The sequence below is a fragment of the Vulpes vulpes genome, chromosome 1, assembly GCF_048418805.1.
Source record: "Vulpes vulpes isolate BD-2025 chromosome 1, VulVul3, whole genome shotgun sequence".
Lineage (NCBI taxonomy): Eukaryota > Metazoa > Chordata > Mammalia > Carnivora > Canidae > Vulpes > Vulpes vulpes.
In genome coordinates, this window is record NC_132780.1 from 160,540,390 (window position 1) to 160,559,546 (window position 19,157).

The following is a 19,157-nucleotide window of genomic DNA, read 5'->3' on the forward strand; positions in this document are numbered from 1 at the left end:
TGAAACAAAAGGACCACTAAGGTGAAAAATTTTAAAACAAAGTAGTAAAATATAAAAGACCAAGGATCCCAAAGAAGAAGAGAAAAAAAAAAAGAAAAAATAAAAAGAGAAAAGAAAAAAAAAGGAGGGGGGACTGGGAGATGGTGATGGTGATGAAGTTGTAGTAGAGGGAGAATGTAGTCTACCTGAGTTAGTGGTAGAGGGTGATCCTCTTGTTTCTAAGTATATTAAGTTCTGCATGTTAGAAGATGCTTAGTCCCAATTTATATAAACCAGAAATATTTGTAGAAAGCCCCAACATTGACCACCAAAACATAAATGAGATAAAAGAGTGGGGCAAAATGGGAATGAGGAATCTCACAGAATGAACCAGTACGGTATTCCACTTGGTTCTGGGTGCATGTTGGTCATGTTTTAGAAGGTATTAACTTCCATCGTTGTAGAACAAAATAAGGCAGAGAAAACAAAAACACAAAACAAAAAAACATATCTTGTATATCTCCCAAAATTAAGTTGAATACGTTGAAGGGAATCTAGAAGTGGAAAATATATCTAGGACCTGTAATTGTAGAAATATGAAAGTCAAAAAGGAAGAATCTTAAAAAGAGGAGGTGGTAAAATATTGTAGTTAAGGTGGGAAAAGAGAAAAAAAAATGGAAATTTACAGTCTGATATAAAAACGAGTTGTACTGGAAAAGGGAAGAAAAAGAAAAATAGGAGGGGTATCCTGTGGTTCTATATCCTGTAAATCCCTCGACTTCCCCTGGAGCATTCCAGCACTGCTTGGTCAAGAACTTCCTCTTTCCCTGTCCTTCCAGCTGGTCTTGTGGGGGAGGGGCTGCTGTGCTGACTCTCAGGTGTGTGCACCTGGGGGAGCTGCCCCCACCCCTGCTGGGTGCCAGGCTCAGTGGAAGCTGTTGACCCCAAGAGGCCTCTGTTCCCTGGCGTCCCCGCCCCTCCCAGGCACAGGGTGACACCAGGAGAAACAACCCCACTGGCAACAGCCAGCCCTGCAGCCCTGGAGTCAGCTCCCGCAGTAACCACCGCAGTCTCCCAGTCTGCGCTGGCCTGGATGCTCTGGGGCGTGGGGGGGGGGGGATGCTGATCTGCACAGCTCGGGGTCGCCAGGCAGGAACACCCTCGCTGTCCTGTGCCCTCCCCATCTCCATCCATTCTGGGGGGGAGTGCAGGATCCTGGCTGTGTCCCCCGCGCCCTGGGATTCAGGGCCTGAGCTGCTGGAATCGCGCTCCAGGGGCCACAGCTCCCGAAGGCAGCAGGGCGCAGCCCCCTTGTCCCGAGCCACCCCCCTGACTCACTGGCTTCTCCCCGAGGCCCCGTGGGGTGGGCCCGCTCCAGCCCTTTACTGATCCTGCCCACGGTGTGTGGTGTGCTTTCCCCCAGGGTACACTTCCTCTGTTAGTGACCCCTGGAACCTGGAGGCTCCACTGCCCCTCCTGCGGTTCTGCCCAATTTCCCTGCTGAGTGCCTTTCCGTCTGGGAGGAATCTGGTGCAGATTTTTTAAAGTTCCCACTTCTCCAGCGCTGGGCTTTCCTGTCCAGAGGCTCTCGTCATGGCCTTAGCCCGGCTCCTCGTGAGGGCCCTCCCTCACTTGATTCTTTTTTTTTTTTTTCCTTTCTTTTTTTTTTTTAATTAATTTTTATTGGTGTTCAATTTACCAACATACAGAAAAACACCCAGTGCTCATCCCGTCAAGTGTCCACCTCAGTGCCCGTCACCCATTCCCCTCCAACACCCGCCCTCCTCCCCTTCCACCACCCCTAGTTCGTTTCCCCGAGTTAGGAGTCTTTATGTTCTGTCTCCCTTCCTGATATTACTCAGCAATTAGAAACGACAAATACCCACCATTTGCTTCAACGTGGATGGAACTGGAGGGTATTATGCTGAGTGAAATAAGTCAATCGGAGAAGGACAAACAGTGTATGTTCTCATTCATTTGGGGAATATAAATAATAGTGAAAGGGAATATAAATGAAGGGAAAAGAAATGTTGGGAAATATCACTTGATTCTTTTTTAATTTTTTTCTCAGGCCCCTCCCCCGCTTGATTTTTTTAAAAATTTTTTTCGCCTTCCTACCTTGTTAGAAGTGAAAACTCTTCTCTCTGTAGCGTTCAGGCTGTTCTCTCTTTAAATCTCAGGTCAAATTCGTAGGTTTTCAGGATGGTTAGAAAGTGTTCTAGGTAAGTTGGAGGGGCTGGGAGAGGTGAGAATCCTACTCCTCCGCCAGCTTGTCCCGCCCCCTCTGCTTTAATTTTATAATTTCTACTCCTTAACATGTAATATATCACCTGTATTCTTTAGAACTGTATCAATTTTCCCTCTAGATGCATCAAATAATTCTTTAGGGTAACTACATCCTTTGAATTCATAAGTGAATTAAACTCTTTTGTCTTTTTTTTTTTTTTAAGATTTCATTTATTTATTCATGAGAGACAGAGAGAAAGAGAGAGAGAGAGAAAGAGAGAAAGAGGAAGAGAGAGAAGCAGGCTCCATGCAGGAAGCCTGATGTGGGACTCGATCCCCAGTCTCCAGAATCAGGCCCTGGGCTGAAGGAAGCACTAAACCCCTGAGCCATCCAGGCTGCCCCACTTTTGTCTTTAAGTAATATCTTCTGAACAGGCAACAATATTTTTTTGGCTTTTGTCACCCACTTACATTTTTCACATGAAGACTTTTAACTTTAAAAATATTACTTGTTTAATGTATTTCTTTAATTTGATCTTATGTTTTGGTTTGTGGCATATGAATATGAAAGAAAAGTGTGAGTGAGTATGGATGTGTGTGTATGTTCTAAAATATTTATAGGTGTTTGCATCTGAAATTCAGTTGTTTCAGATATTTTCAAAATTTATACTCTGGGTTTAGGGGAAAAGTAGTTTTTTTTTATTTTTGTTTTTTCTTTTTAAGTTACATCAAATATGAAGATGCTTTTTAATAAAAGTTAAACTGAATTGTGTATCCAATAATAATAAGCTTTAAAGCATATATAACTTTATATACTGGATAATATTTTATTTAAGTCTTAGCTGATAACTACAAAATAGAATGTTATAGTTGTAGGGACTAAATAGTCAATAAGTAATTCTGAAATCAAAGCCTCATATATTGAAATAAGGCTCTAAAATGCAGTAGGAATATAAACAGGTATAATTGAGATTAAGTTACTGAAACATTTTATTTGCCACTACAAAATGTTTTAATAATTAACTTCAGTACCCATTTGGGCTACTTTATTACTTTTTGAAATATAAACCTCTTTTCAAAGAATCTGTCTTGTTATTTAGGAGCATTAAGGAGCATTAATACTTGTGTCCCTTTGTTCTAGGTCGTCTCCTTTTACTTTCCCCAAACTCATTGCCAGATTAATTATCTTTAACTTTCCCTTACTCCTTCCTTTTTAAAAAAAAATTTTCCCTAAAGTATAATATTCTTACTAAAGAGGGTAACCCCTACCATCTTTAAAGTTTATTATGAAAATGTACAACATTTCAAAATTAGCATATTAGAAATGTGGAATATTTACATTTTAAATATTAGTTTCTTAATAGAAAAGTAAGTATGTTAATATAATTTAGACAACATAAATGAAAGAAAACTGTAATTGATTTGTGTGCTTTTAAACTACATATAAATTATAATGAAACAGAACACTCAATTTAATCGCAGAATGTGTGTTTTTATGTGTTTTTGCATGCATGTGTATGGGGAGGAAGAGTAAATTATTGTTTAGTTGGAGATTTTTATTTTTTGTTTGCTTTTTGGTTTGAAGATTCAAAGAATAAAAATGTTTTCTGAACTTAATGGGAAAGAAATGAGGTTCACAAATGTAGAGCTCATGTATTACTTTTCCCACCAGTCATTCTTTAGTTTGTTTATATTCTGACCGTAAACCCATAAATCTTTACTCTAATGCCATGAGGATTAAAGAGTGTTTTTGAGGCATAAGGATCCAAAACTAGTCTGCAAAATGGGATTGATTGTACTTGGTTGAGAGTGAAGGTGAGAGTGTGGAGCCAAGTGAGATAAAACACTAGGGTTGGTATTTAACTGCTGAGTAGATGGTCTCTTGTTACTGCTATTTGTCTCTGCTATTTCTTCAAAAAACTGTATTTGTTTTTTTCAGTTTTTCAGTTCTCCCTATTTTGAAAAAGGCATAAGGCCCATGGTTTCTTTTTGGTAAGGTGAAGTGGCCAAATTTCTCTCTCTCTCTCTCTCTCTCTAGATTTATTTATTTATTAGAGAGAGAGTGAGAGCGAGTGCACATGCACAAGAAGGGGGAGGGGCAGAAGGAAAAGGAGAGAATCTCAAGGAGACTCCCCATTGAGCACAGAGCCCCACAGAAGGCTCAATCTCATGACCCTGAGATCATGACCTGAGCCAAAACCAAAGGTCTGACACTCAAGTAACTGAGCCACCCAGGAGCTACAGAAGTGGCTGAATTTTTATGAACAACTTGAAGTTATCTCTTTGTTCTTACCTACATTATCTTAGAGTCATGTGTTGAACGTTGCCAAGTTCCCCCTCCCAAGTTAAAATTAGTTCTTTGCTCTTCTTTTTTCATTATATTAAATCAATATTTATTAAGTGTCTGCCAAGTACTAATTATCCTCTGGACCCAAAAAGATGAGGCAAATATGCTTGATCTCTGTTGTTACAGAGATTACATTCTAGTGGGGAAGATTTTAAGTTTTCATTTTTATTTTTTAAGTTTTCTCTCTCTCTTCTTTTTTAAAGATTTTATTTATTTATTCATGAGAGAGAGGCAGAGACATAGGCAGAGGGAGAAGCAGGCTCCACGCAGGGAGCCCAATATGGGACTTGATCCCAGAACCCCGGAATCACACCCTGAGCCAAAGGCAGATGCTCAACTGCTGAGCCACCCAGGCATCCCAATTTTAAGTTTTTAAATAGAAAACTTACTAGATGAATGAATGAATATATAATTTGTATTATTGTATATGGGAAAATACAAGGAAAACCAATTTTTAAGATCAAAATGCATATACACAAATACATTAATAGACATATTTAAATCATGGTAAATAATATGAAGAGAGGCTAACTAATGTTTCTTACTTAGATATGCAGGCAGTGGTTGCTCTGTGCTAGAAAGTGGTTGGCATTCAAGCCAAGATCTGAGTTAAATAAGAATTAATCAAAGGACTGTTTTTTTATTTTATTTTATTTTATTTTATTTTATTTTATTTTATTTTATTTTATTTTATTTATTTTATTTATTCATGAGAGACACAGAGAGAGAGGCAGAGACATAGGCAGAGGGAGAAGCAGGCTCCCCACAGGCAACATGATGTGGGATTAAATCCCAGGACCTTAGGATCAAGCCCTGAGCCAAAGGCAGACCTCAACCACTGAGCCACCCAGGTGTCCCAGAACTGTTTGTTATTAAATGAAAGAACAGAAGTATGATTGGAGAGTGCTTGTAAATGGGGAAAGTAATTAGGTAATGTTGAAGAGGAAGTCAAGGATCAAGTCATGGAGACCCTGGAGAGAATTTTGTTATCTGATACAAGTGTAACAGGAAGTAACACGATTCAACTCTGCTTAAAAAATACTCTCATTGCAGTGTGGAAAGTGCATAGGAAGAATAGAAGTATTGAATATAGTGAGTTTTTAATTTAAAGATTTGATGAAATGTGTAGCAATCAAAACAGATAAAAAGACAACTTTAAGTTGTGTTTTGGAAAAAAATAGCAAGCACAGTGATGATGAGATTCTGGGAATGACAATATGGACATGTCAAGGATAACTTCCTGTTTTCTGTCTTGGGGGAAGAGTAGATGGAGGTACCCTTTATAGATATGGGAATGACTATATGCAAAAAGCATATTTAGATGAAGGGTGAGTAGAAATCAAGAGTAAATCTTCAGATGTGCTACATTTAAGATTCTTGAAGACTTCCAACTGAATAGTTCAATAGACAGATTTGGAGTTCAGAAGAAACATTCTTATTACCCATTCTGCCCATACTTAAGATATTAGTGTGAAGCAGATGTCTCACTAGATTGTAATATCTTTTTGTCTCAAGACTTTTTCTTTTTTTTATTTTTCCACCATATTTTACACAAGGCAGAGAATGGTTAAGATAAAGGATAAAAGGCAAGTGACATATAATGCGTCTTACTATGTGTAGGGAATGAACTAACTGCCTTCAGCTTAAACCTCATGAAAGGGTATTAATTTTTATAGATGATAAACTGAAGAGCAATTAAATAACTTGCCAAAGATCACAAAGTAGTTAGAAAACTAGATATTTTTGTCTTCAGAGGCCAAAGTTATCACATTAAACCCAGTTTCTTCTATTGTATCATTGGTAGACTTCATTCATTAAAATTATATATATATATATATATATATATATATATATATATATATATATATATATGTTGTGTTAGACCTACTGTATGTTAGGATCCAATCATACAGTGATAAACAGAGAAAATATGTTTCCTTTTGGAGCTTATAGTCTAGCATAGGAAACCGCTAATAAACACATCTACATAAACTAGACTATGTTTAATTGTGAAGAGGGCCATAAAGAAAATAAGCGGTGATATAATAGAGAGGAACGGTTGGAGGAGGGGATGAATTTCTGTAGCTAAGGCAGTTAAAACAGACCAAGTTAACAGAGACTCAAGGATAAGAATAGAAAATAATGTTCTAGTTAGAAAGGAAAAGTCCTGTGGTGGAAAAGAAAAGACCTGTACAATTTGATCTGGGTCAGTAAACAAGCAGCCATGTATAATGTGACCATAGAGAGAGACAGAAGCCAAGCCATACAAAGCCTTGTAGGCCATTGTATAAGATTTGGATTTTATTCTAAGAGCCCTGGCAAAGCCATTGAATTATTTCAAGCAAGGGAACAATATGATCTGATTTATCTATTTTTTAAAGGTAACTCTAGTTTCTGAGAGAGTAAGCAATTCAGAGAAAAGAGTGGAATCAAGAAAACCAGTTAGGCAGCTCTTGAATTAGCTCAGGTTAGAGATTCTGGGAGTTTCTAGAGGGTAATGGAATGGAGATAAAAGTACAGTGGTTTAAGATATGTTATAGAAATAATACTGAGAGAATGTGTTGATGGATGAGTCATAGGAGGCTAAGGAAAACCAGAAGTCAAGATGACCTTTAAGTTTTTGGTTTGAACATTTGAGTAGACTGTGGCACCATCAATTAAGGTAGGTGACACTGGGGAAGAAAGTGCTTTAGTGCTGGGAAATTAAAAGTTCTGCCCAATAAACATTTGTTGGATTAAAACACACACATAGGGCAGCCTGGGTGGCTCAGCGGTTTAGCGCCTGCCTTCATCCCAGGGCGTGACCCTGGAGACCCCGGATTGAGTCCCACATAGGGCTCCCTGCATGGAGCCTGCTTCTCCCCCCCACCTGTGCCTCTGCCTCTCTCTCTGTCTCCTCTCTGTGTATTCTCATGAATAAATAATAAAATTTAAAAAAAATAAAGCACACACATACACACAATACTAGCACACAAGACAGTTTTTATTACATAATTAAACACGTTTTCTTGCATGATCATTCATTTATGAATTGTCTATGGCTGTTTTCATATCACATTGGCAGAATTGGGTAATTGCCTAATGGCCCACAAAGCTGAAAATATTATTTTTCGGCCTTTTATAGAAAAAGTTGGCCAATCTCTGCAATAGAAGAGTACCTGAAGCTAATCTTAAAGTACGGTTTCAAATCAAACCAAAGGTTCTTCTCTATAATCTTTATAAAACCTCTGACTCCTTTTAAGGCCACTTTGTCCTTATTAAAAGGCATCTCTCTGTTCCTTAGTTCACGATTGCAGTTTTCTTTTCTCTCTCCATTTATTTTTGGTATCTTTCTGTGTGTATTTCTCTTTAACACCTAAAAGTGAGCCTTTCCTAAACTACATTTCTTAGCTTTGTTTTCCCCCTGTCATCTTAATATCTGCACAACTCACCATCTCACTTCTTATAGATGTTTGCACAAATGCCAGGTAACCAAAGAAGCTTTCCTCACTTAGGAAAACTTCCCAACCCCACTCATTAATCTCTAATCATATCATTTACATTTCTATCCAGTTGTCTGTTTTCCTTGTCTGTCTCCCACCCCACCCCATAATATGCCAGTCCATTAGAAAGACTTTAACTTTTTTGTTCACTGGTATATTTTCAGTGCCCATGACTGTGCCAGGTATGTTATGAGTGGTCAAATAATATTTTGAATAAAGTAATCTTTCCATTATATTCTTTCTTCAGGAGGATTTATCAATGCCCACATTATCAATTATCACTTCTAATTATAAGGGATCTCACATTTTCAAATTCTAAATTTGATCATGCTCTAGATCTCTTAGCCTATGATATCATACTTAGCTTTTTCTCCTACTATTTCTGTACCTAAACTTTTCTGCCCTATTAGAAGTGTTACTATTTCTCTAGGACATATTAAATTTCCTCATTTCATGCCTTTCAAAAAACTCACGTCATTCCTCCTACCCAGATGCTACTATTCTGATAGTTCTGGAATATTACAGGCCTTTTTCCGGCTCTAGGTTTGCACGGGTAGTTTCCTCTTCCCTGTGCCATACTCAGCTGCCAAACCACAGCCCGGACAGCACCTCTTCATTTTTTTTTTTTTTAAGATTTACTTATTTATTCATGAGAGAGAGAGAGAGAAAGAGGCAGAGACACAGGCAGAGGGAGAAGCAGGCTCCATGCAGGGAGCCTGATGTGGGACTTGATTGATCCTTGGTCTCCAAGATCACATCCTGGGCTGAAGGCAGGCACCAAACTGCTGAGCCACCCACGGATCCCGTGACAGCACCTCTTCAGTGAGGCCTTCTTCAGCCACACAACCATGTTCTATCTCATCCTTTACTTCTTTTATACTCTAACAATCTAGCCTCATCTGGATTGTTTGTTCCCTTACTAATTGTGTGTATTCCCCACTAGACTGTGAGCTCTTTCAAAGCCAAGACTTCATGTCTCTTGCTCAGTTGTTAAATCATCAGTAGTAAGATAGCACTTGAAACATTCTCAGGACTCAATAGAGATTTTTTTGGATGAATGAATTTCCAGAATGAGCTTCTGAGTCTGCAATGATCTCTTTTCCCTTGTCACCCCTTAGCATTGGTCATTGCTATTACTTTTCTGGGAATGGATGAGTCACTATCTTGGAAAGCCCTTGGATTATTGGCTTTAGTTGCTGTTTGCTGCTTGCACTGATGCCTAATTCCTAATAGGTCCTTGGCTTAATTCTTCTCTAGTAAGATTGAAAACAGCTCACATATCAAAACAGCATATTATACACATACATGCAGACATGTAAAAAGTGCATGTAAAAAGAAAGAAGTCAGTAATGTTGCATGTACTCTCCCTCTCCTCTGTCTCTCTCTCTCCTCTTTCTTATTCAGTACTTGGTTAATTATCATCTGATGTTCCTTCATCTGCAGGAATTCTGTTCGTAATTTCTCTGGTTGGGAGAAGAAGGAAAACATTTCCTAAAGCATTTTCTTTTTTAAAAAATATTTTATTTATTTATTTTTTTAATTTGTTAGAGAGAGAGCACAAGCAGGGGGAGGGTCAGAGGGAGAGAGGGAATCTCAAGCAGACTCCCCACTGAGGGCAGAGCCCAACGTGGGGCTCAGTCTCATGACCCTAAGATCATGACCTGAGCTGAAATCAAAAGTCCAATGCTAAACCGACTGAGCTACCCAGGCACCCCACTAAAGCTTTTTCTATTTCATTTGTTTTTACTATCTGGATATACATATAAAAATGACTCTCCCATATAACATTGCATTTATGTTACATGTAAAATCATGAACTTCTTGGGTAGAGAAGATGAACATTTATAAAAAAAGTGTCTCTAAAAGACCACAAAACATACTATTTTTGAAAACTAAAAGAAAAACCATCTAATCAGCTAAAATTCCTCCACTAAGTGTAGCATTGAAAGAAAAGGTAGGGAAACCATGCAATAGGTAGCAGAATAAGTACAGAAACCCATGTTTTTTAGAATGGGTTTCTCTTTAAAGAAAAATTTTACTGTTTTAAAAAAGCTTCTCCATCATATGTCTAGAACAGAGGTAGGCATACTTTCTCTGCAAAGGGCCAAACAGTAAATATTTTAGGGTTTGTGGACTGCATAGTCTTCAGTGCAGCTGTTGAACTCTGCCACTGTTGCAAGAAAGCAATCTTAGATTGTATGTAAGTGACTGGATGTGGCTGTGTTCCAGTAAGACTTCATTTGTGGACACTGGAATTTAAATTTCATATAATTTTCACATGCTAAGAAATATTCTTTTGATTTTTTCAATCATTTAAAAATGTGAAAACCATTTTTAGCTTGCAGACCTTACAAAAAGAGCTGATAGGAAATATTTGGCCTGTGGGTTGTAGTTTGCCAATTTCTGGTTGAAACAGTTCAGCTTTAGCCAGAGTCATGTGTGACTATGGACATACCATGTGCATAAGTATGATTAAATGTTAGGGATATAGGAGTGACCTGAGAAGAAGCTAAGGGACTCCTTCATGGAGAGCACTAAAGTCTGTCAAAAATACCATAAGGGAGGGATCCCTGGGTGGCACAGCGGTTTAGCGCCTGCCTTTGGCCCAGGGCGCGATCCTGGAGACCCGGGATCAAATCCCATGTTGGTCTCCTGGTGCATGGAGCCTGCTTCTCCCTCTGCCTGTGTCTCTGCCTCTCTCTCTCTCACTGTGTGCCTATCATAAATAAAAAATGAAAATAAAAAAAAAATACCATAAGGGGAAAAAAAAATACTGTGAGCAGAAAGAAGAATGAGCCGTGCTGTGCAGGGACTTCTAGGCTTATTTTTTTTTTTTAATTTTTATTTATTTATTTATGATAGTCACAGAGAGAGAGAAAGAGAGAGGAAGAGACACAGGCAGAGGGAGAAGCAGGCTCCATGCACCGGGAGCCCGATGTGGGACTCGATCCCGGGTCTCCAGGATCGCGCCCTGGGCCAAAGGCAGGCGCTAAACCGCTGCACCATCCAGGGATCCCTAGGCTTATATTTAAATAAAACAAAAACAAAACAGCCAATGGATAAAAACAGATTCTGAAGCTAATGATTCACAAGTAATTTACAAGTTTTTTTTATTTTCATGATGGAAAGGGATATGTAAAATGGTTAAATATAAAGTTTCAATATATATGTTATTAAAAGCTAACAAACTGAAAAAAGTATCCTTGATATATCACATAGTTATATATTGAGTACCTAGTTTGTCTATTTTTAAAAATCAGAGGATCCTAGGGGCCCCTGGGTAGCTCAGTCTGTTAAGTAGCTGATTCTTGATTTTTTGCTCAGGTCATGATCTCAGAACATGATCATGATCTCTCTCATGTTCTCATGGGATCCAGTCCCTTGCTGTGTCAGTGTCCATGCTCAGTGGGGAATCTGTTTCAGGATTCTCTATCTGGTTTTACCCCCAAACTCCTGCTACTGTGCTTTCTTTCTCTAAAAAGTAAATAAATAAATCTTTAAATAAAAATTAGAAAATTATAATTAGAGGATCTTACACTTTCTCTGAAAAAGAAAAACCTGTAAATTTCTAATGGGAAGAATATTTCTCATCTAAATGTCTCTGTACTGATCCTGGGACTTGGGGATACTTCTCTGTAGCAGACATTTCTGCCTAGGGGCTCTGTTTCTTGGGAAGTGATGGTTTCAGAGTATTTCCTGGCAAGCCTGTCTTTCTCTTTGGCCCTCAGTGTTCCCATCTTAGCTTTTCGGGGAAAGAGACCCAATAAATGGAGGAAACAGGGTGATTAAGAACAACCAAAATCTGTCTGACTGTCTGTTTCCTATAAACCATGCACTGCTATAGAATCCTAAAATATGATTTTTTATAGAGATGTTAGAACATAAAGATTAGGGACACCTGGGTGGTTCAGTGGTTGAGCATCTGCCTTTGGTTCGGTTCGTGATCCCAGGGTCCTGGGATCCAGTTCCGCATCAGGCTCCCTGCAGGGAACCTGCTTCTCCCTCTGCCTGTGTCTCTGTCTTTCTCTCTCTCTCTCTCTCTCTCTCTCTCTCTCTCTCACTATGTGCCTATCATAAATAAATAAAATAAAATAAAAAGTTTAAAATCTTAAAAAAAAGAACATAAAGGTTATGCTGGACAAATTAAAGTGTGTGTATATATCTCCTTTTGATAATCACCATTCTTCAGTGGTACCCAGTTTTGATCTCCTGTTGGGACAAGTGAGAATAGTTTTATTTCCTTTCATCGAATCATTATGTCTGTCTTTTATATTTAGTGCAAAGATCTTGCAGTAAAACAAAGTAAATTTACTGTTAATGTATATGGGTAAAATCAAACTGTACCACACAGTGCAAAATCATATACTTCTGAGTAGGCAAACTGAGAATTGAATCACAATGTTATCACTTAAACAGAATCTACTTCCCCACTTGTAAAATGAATATAGGGATAATAACAATGAGGATACTGATAATAATGATGCCTCCTAGGGTTATCTTAAATATCAAGTAAGGATTGTTCTAAATATTAAATAAGATATCACATGTAAAGCACCTACCTAAATGCTGTGCTAAGAACAGTGCCTAGCACTGAGATATTTGATACATACTTACTGAATAAATTAAGGAATGGCTAACAAATGCTGAGGTCATGTCAAGTGTTCAATAAATATCAGCTGTCCTTCCCTTCCCTCCCAAGGGCCCTCAGTATTTTATAAGGCACTCAGCATTGCTATGTAAATATAGAAAACCACGGCCTTTTAAAATGCTAATTGCCAAGGGATCACACTATGTGCAGGCTTTGCTCAGTCTCTCTGTGCTTGCTACAAGTATACAAACAAAACTAATAGTTGCTTTCTAACACACAGAAGCCATGCATAGTCCCTTCCTTGCCATATTTTTTCTGACAGGATTTCAAAATTGTAGAGGTGACCATCTAGTAATTTTGACTGATGTTTTCCACAAGCAAATCCATTTTGATAACCAGCCAATTTTCTAATATTGGTGAGTCAAGACCTAATTTGTAAATTGTTCCCTCCGAATCAACATGAAAAATGATGTAAACTTTAAATATTTTGGAAACATCAATATCCCCTTAAGGCATCCCTTAAACTTCTATTTCAGTATCCACCCACGCTTTTGTTTATGATTATAATATGTCCTTGCTTGTGAGTCTCCTCTACTCATTTATAGAAAATGGGTTGCTACCCTAAGCACTTAGGTCACCGCATAAGAGTAGTGCTTTTGAAGTTCTCTTTGCAGGCTGGCCTTGGTGGCAATGGTAACACTGCATTTGTCTTTGAGGTTGCGGTCATTTTCCTTTTCAATAGAGATTTTTAGCCTAGCTGACTTTGTGTGACCAAATAACCAGGGAAGTCAACTTCTTCCCTCTGGCAGGTTCTATTGGAAAAAGGAAAGAGAGAGAGAGATGGAAACAAAGATACACAGAGAGACAGAGGGAAGGAGGGAGGAGAGAAAGAGGGGGAAGAAAAGAAAAAAGGCCGAGGAGAAGGGAGAGGAAGAGGAGAATGGGGGAGGTAAGGAAGGAAGGAAAAAGAATGAATAAAAAGGAAACTTCAGCTCCCTAGGTGGCACATTTAAGTTCTAAAGGGTAAGCTCTATTTAAGCACATTTCCTGCCTTTGGTTATGTGTATATACTCAATATAAAGTTTTAAATATGTAATCTCAATCCTAAAGTCATTGAAGCACAATGAAAAAAAGGATGTTTAATGCAAAAGCCAATATTTGTAATACAGAATACACAGTGAGGTAGTTCCTTTGGACTTGATCATGGGAAAACATACTTTCATACTAGTAGCTAACACTAGTATGTTCTAGAAACTATTCTAGGCATCAGTCTCTTGCCTCTTGACATATAGTAACCTATTTCATCTTCCAACATTCCAGTAAGGCTGATAATATTATTCCCATGTTAACAGAAGAGAAATTGAGGCACAAAGAAGTTAGGCAATTGGCCCAGTGTCACACAACTTCTAAGATGAATATGGAATTTATCTTCTAAAATGAGGGTTTGGGGAGTAATAGTGGCTGCTTTTCATAATTATACAAAACAGAGGCAAACTGGGACTGACCTGGAAAAAAAAAAAAACAGGACATTATAGTTACCCTAAAATATCAGGATTTGAAGTTCAGGCCCAGATCCAGAGTCCTTACTTGAACCATTGTAGTAAACTGTGATTTTCCTTTGTTGGCTCTCTTTGCCCATTATGTTCATTCCTCCAGCATTCATGCACACACTTTGGCTCTCTCATCTTTTCCTGCTACCTGCCTTCCATTCTTGTCCATGAAGCAACTGATGCATCAAATTAATTAACTCCAACTTTTGTATGTGGACCATTCGCATTCCCTGGCATGATGTTACCTGACAGAGCTACCATTCTCCAGGACCTCAATTAGGGCAAAGTGCTAAAGTCTCATGTTTTTCCTCAGAAACAAGGTTAGAAGCTCCACCCTGCTTTGGTGAACCAAAGGCAAAACAAAAACAAACAAAAAGCAGCCCATATGCTTTAGATTCAACTGGAAAAATTCCTTATGCTTTCTGATGAGAAAGAATTTGATGCTGACTATCCAAATTCAAAATGAAGGTTTTAAAATTGCAAAATGAAAGTGCAGCTGGTTTTGCTCCAAGGTTTATCAGTGATGAGTCACCTATTTTTATTGCATAAGAAATCAAATCTAGTGTTGTAATGAAAACACGATACAGTAAATTTAGGATAATTCTTGGAGCATTTGAGATCTGCCTATTTGTTCAGGGACACTGTGTCCTTTGAGGTTTCTTCTAAGCACTTTAATCTTCTGTAAGAAAGGCATTTTCTCAGTTTTTGAGGAAAGATGCTCTATTATCTAACCACTCACAATGACTGGTTTTAATGCAGCAATTACTGCAGAAGCAGAGGAGGGAGACTGTGCACTTATGCTTTGCATTTATGTTCCTTTGTCAGGACTGGACACATTTGTATAAAGTTGGCATACTTTAAGGCATTCATTTTTCATCTTACCTCTTTGGTATTCACTTAACATCTGAGCTTCCAAGTTCCCTAAAGACTGCATCTAAGTTTTATCTAAGGGTTTTGGACAGTTAAACTGGGTGAAGGAGGGAAGGGATTGAGGATTGAGTTGGCCCGAGTGACTGGTACAGGTACTAAAAGAAGGAGAAAATAAAAGTCATCTTTAAATTATTTTTGCTATATGGAAATAAGATTTCTTGTTAATCATGTCAGAGTCATGAAGAACCACAGTGTCATCTAAGGTATCTTCCTAGATACAGTATTTTCAATAAACGCATTATAAAAGGGATCTGACTTCATAGACTGATAAGATTCAAATGCTAGCCTTAGATATCAGTAGACATCATTTTTAAAACATGAAGTACTTAAAATTGTCATCTAATTGTACATTAGATGATCCTAATTGATTTTTATATTTATTAATCTAGACTGTGTTCAAAAGTACAATCTAAAAAAAAAAAGTACAATCTAATCTATATAGTCATAATTTAATAGCTAATGTGCCTTTAACTGAAGAATGAATGCATTTCATCATGTGAGATACAAGCGTGTATAGTTATATCATTTTTGTATATTTAAGGGTATGGCATTAGACTAGAATTTATTCAAGATAAAGTGATAGAGTTGGTACAGAATGTGCTTCCTCCATTTGTTATTTCTTCTTTTGGTTTATTTGATTTTTGTTTTCTATCCAAGGTGTACAGAAACAGAGGAATTATTAGACTTTGGGGTCCAGCAATCTATTTCTTGTTTATGTTCCTTTATGACAGAAACCAGTTGTGTGGCAGTCAGCAAAACCTTCATTTTTTTTCCATCAGTTTTTAGAGCAAAGAGGTGAAATAAATATCCTTTAAATATCAAGAAAACCAAAGTTAGAGTCAAGGGACTTGGAAGCAGATGAACTTAGTTTTGCAGACTGAATAAAGCTTATAAGGACCCTTAAGAAAGAATGTGCTGTCAATTTGCTGACCTATCCATCTATTTGCAGTGGAGAATTTGGACCTCTCAGGACACGTGAACTGGATTATTATGGACAACAAAGACTATATTGTTTGAAAAATTAAAGAAACTAAAATAATTACAGCTCCTATCCAAAAACAGCATTTAACATCCGTAACAAATTTATGTGTTACTCAGCACCCTCTTTCCTTCAACATTTAGTAACAAAATCCTTTTTTAAGCTTATTATGTCAAATTACAAGCCAAATGAAATTCCATCCTATGCTGATAATGGATGTCTATAATAGCCTGAAAGAGCTTTAGTAAAGTACGATAATACATAACCATTTCAATTTGGAACTAAGCCAGTGGTGCAATATATTTATATAACTAATATTGTTAAATTCTTAATTTTCATTCTCTTGATTTAAATTACAAGTTTCTTCAGAATGAAATCCACTTATGAGGAGCTGAATGGTTTCTTACTTTAGCTTACTATTATAATAGCTTCTGTAGTTTTCCTTGGTATCTTTCTATTTAAAGTTTCACAACATACCTGAAACTTTAATGTAAAACAAGTATGTACCATTTTCTTAATTGGAAAAGTATATAATCAACAAGCATTTAAGTATTCATTATTATAGTTTTATTACATATATGTGTGTACATAATTGTTACATAAAATAAATATTCAGGCATTACCAAACATATCATTCATGAATTTTTTCAATATATATAAAAATACTTATTGCAAGTAAAGACACAATTCTCCATTCAAAGTACATATTTATTACTTTCAATTGTGGTTAAATGTTTTAAAAGTTTGTTATTGATCTCCTTAATGGATATTTCTGCATATGATATTGGCTCTGTGGTTATGGCATTACTTGTGCTTTATTATTTGGATTATTACAGCTCTGTCTCCAAGAGCAATATGACTTTGCTTTCCATGCCTCCATGTTCCCCCATTTAATCCATGAAAAATCTGTTCCAAAGATAACATTCAGATGTAAATGTGGAAAATTTGTTCTGAAGACAAAGTTCAGATTTAAATGCAAATTTCAGCCTATGAATCAAGTGTGTTAATCAAAATATTTAGCAAAAAATATGGACTTCTGACAATTGGAATGGAGGTCAGCCATGAACAACTAATGGCAGTACATGTTGGTCTTCTTAGAATATTCTCCATGGACTGTCATTGTATGATTCTTGTAGAACGCAACTGAAATCTAGATTGATAGGTAAAAGCACTGGCAACCTTAATGAACATTGTCTAATAATAGGAAATAAGTCTATCCTGTGGCTCTGATAAATATAATTTTGGCTTAAAATTTTATTTTGAATATAGCAATATTTAATTTGGTCAATTTTTATTACACTGAAAGATCTTAGTTAACATTATTACTTCTTTTCTAATAGTGGCTAGCATTCAGAAGCTTCCTGCAGCCTCTGTTCTAACAGATATCAACTTCCCAATGAAAGGACGAAAGGGAATGGTTGACTGGGCAAGAAACTCAGAAGACAGGGTAGTCATTCCAAAAAGCATTTTTACTCCTGTGTCATCATCAAAAGGTAAATATGTGAAATAATTTGAGCTTTGAACAAAACAGGTATAAATCTGCTTGTATCACACAACTTAGTAACAGTCTACAATCATGAATCTAAGCTAATTTTGTAAACATAGAAAACTTACATTTGGTCTTTAAATCTGAATTTAATGGAGGAAAGAACTCATTAAAATAGAAAAAAAGAAATACGAGTGCAAATTATAGACCTAAGCTTGGCATGGTTAGGTTTCAATATTGACAGTTTTATCCCAGAGTAGAGCACGTGGCATAATTTAATTTTAGGTATGGAAACATGTTGCATTTTCCACACAGTCTTTTCTTATTTCTTCCTCACTTTTGCTTTGGTTTGTAGATATTATTTTGGTATATAAAAGCAAATTTAAGAAAAAAAATTAAGTTTTAAGAACATCTTCAGTAGCCTCTAAAGTTAATGGCTACTTTTGATAGTGACATTGTAGTCTTGTTTTTTACCTTGGAGATTTTGACCTTTAGCTTAAAGGTCCAAAAGAAGATTGTCTCTCTTTTCCCATATCATTGGGAATTGAAACTCCTTAGCTGCAACTACAGTAGCCTCTTCAGCCTGATGAAGGAAGGTTACTTCATATGACAGAAAAGCACTGAAAACACATCTTTTTGAGCTACCATTAATATGTATGGTGTGTGGGCTAATCTGCCTAATGCATGGTTAGAAAGGCATTTCTTCTATTCAACTTTGCATCAGCAAGTACTGGAATCCCCGTGTAATGAGCAGATTACAAATTTTATAAGACAGTATTTTTCTTGTCACTTCACTAATATTTTTAATTTCATTTTTTCTAGAATTAGATGAATCATTGGTATTTGTTCTTGGAGCAGTCCTGTACAAAAACTTAGATCTAATTTTGCCCACTTTGAGGTAAGCTGCAAAGTAATAAGCTGTTACAATCTTTGTAAATTATTCCAAAAATGTGATTATAGCTCATTCTATGAAAATAGTCAAACAAGCTTTGTTAATACAAAGGGCTCTTTCTTAAATTAAATAGAAAATACCCATTTAATGAACAGCTTATTAGCATATTATGCACTTCAAAACAACTAGAAAAGACAATTTTGGTCTCTGATTATACCCCTGCAATTCTTTTGTAACTAATCATGACTTGCCTTAAGACTGAGAGAAAAAAAAAAAGTAAGAAAAAGAAAAAACTCATCTCTGTAATAGAATGGGTTGTTTTAAAATTAATCTGTCTTTTCTCTTTATTTGCACTTAATGGTACTGTTCATCAACATTACATGAAATGAAAGGAGTGCCATGATGACTGGGAATGAATGCTTTGTTCTTCACTTGCACAAGATCTCAATTTGCCTCTAAATAAATATTCAATTATAGCTACATTAAGAAAAAATGCTGTTGTTAAATTGAGGACTATTTTTGGAAGAAATCCATTGATTTCTTTTCTCCCAGACATAAAAAGAAACAATTACACATAGTAATTCCACGAGCATTAATTTATTCGCTCTATTGTCTTAACTACTTTCCCTGATCTCACAGAAAATATCATTCCCACCTACTTGGGTAGTGATGCCATCACTCATGATGACCTATTTCCT

The 19,157-nt window shown here is 36.8% G+C and overlaps 1 protein-coding gene across 8 annotated transcripts in view; it reads left to right on the plus strand.

Moving 5' to 3' along the window:
- ADGRB3 (adhesion G protein-coupled receptor B3) overlaps positions 1-19,157 on the plus strand; it is a 707,424-nt gene that overhangs the window by 373,841 nt on the left and 314,426 nt on the right. For all 8 annotated transcript variants that reach the window (XM_025991123.2, XM_072735057.1, XM_025991125.2 and 5 more), the window contains 2 exons: positions 17,422-17,574; positions 18,390-18,465. In XM_025991123.2, the coding sequence (XP_025846908.1) occupies positions 17,422-17,574; positions 18,390-18,465 (229 nt within the window). The remainder of the gene's footprint in view (positions 1-17,421; positions 17,575-18,389; positions 18,466-19,157) is intronic.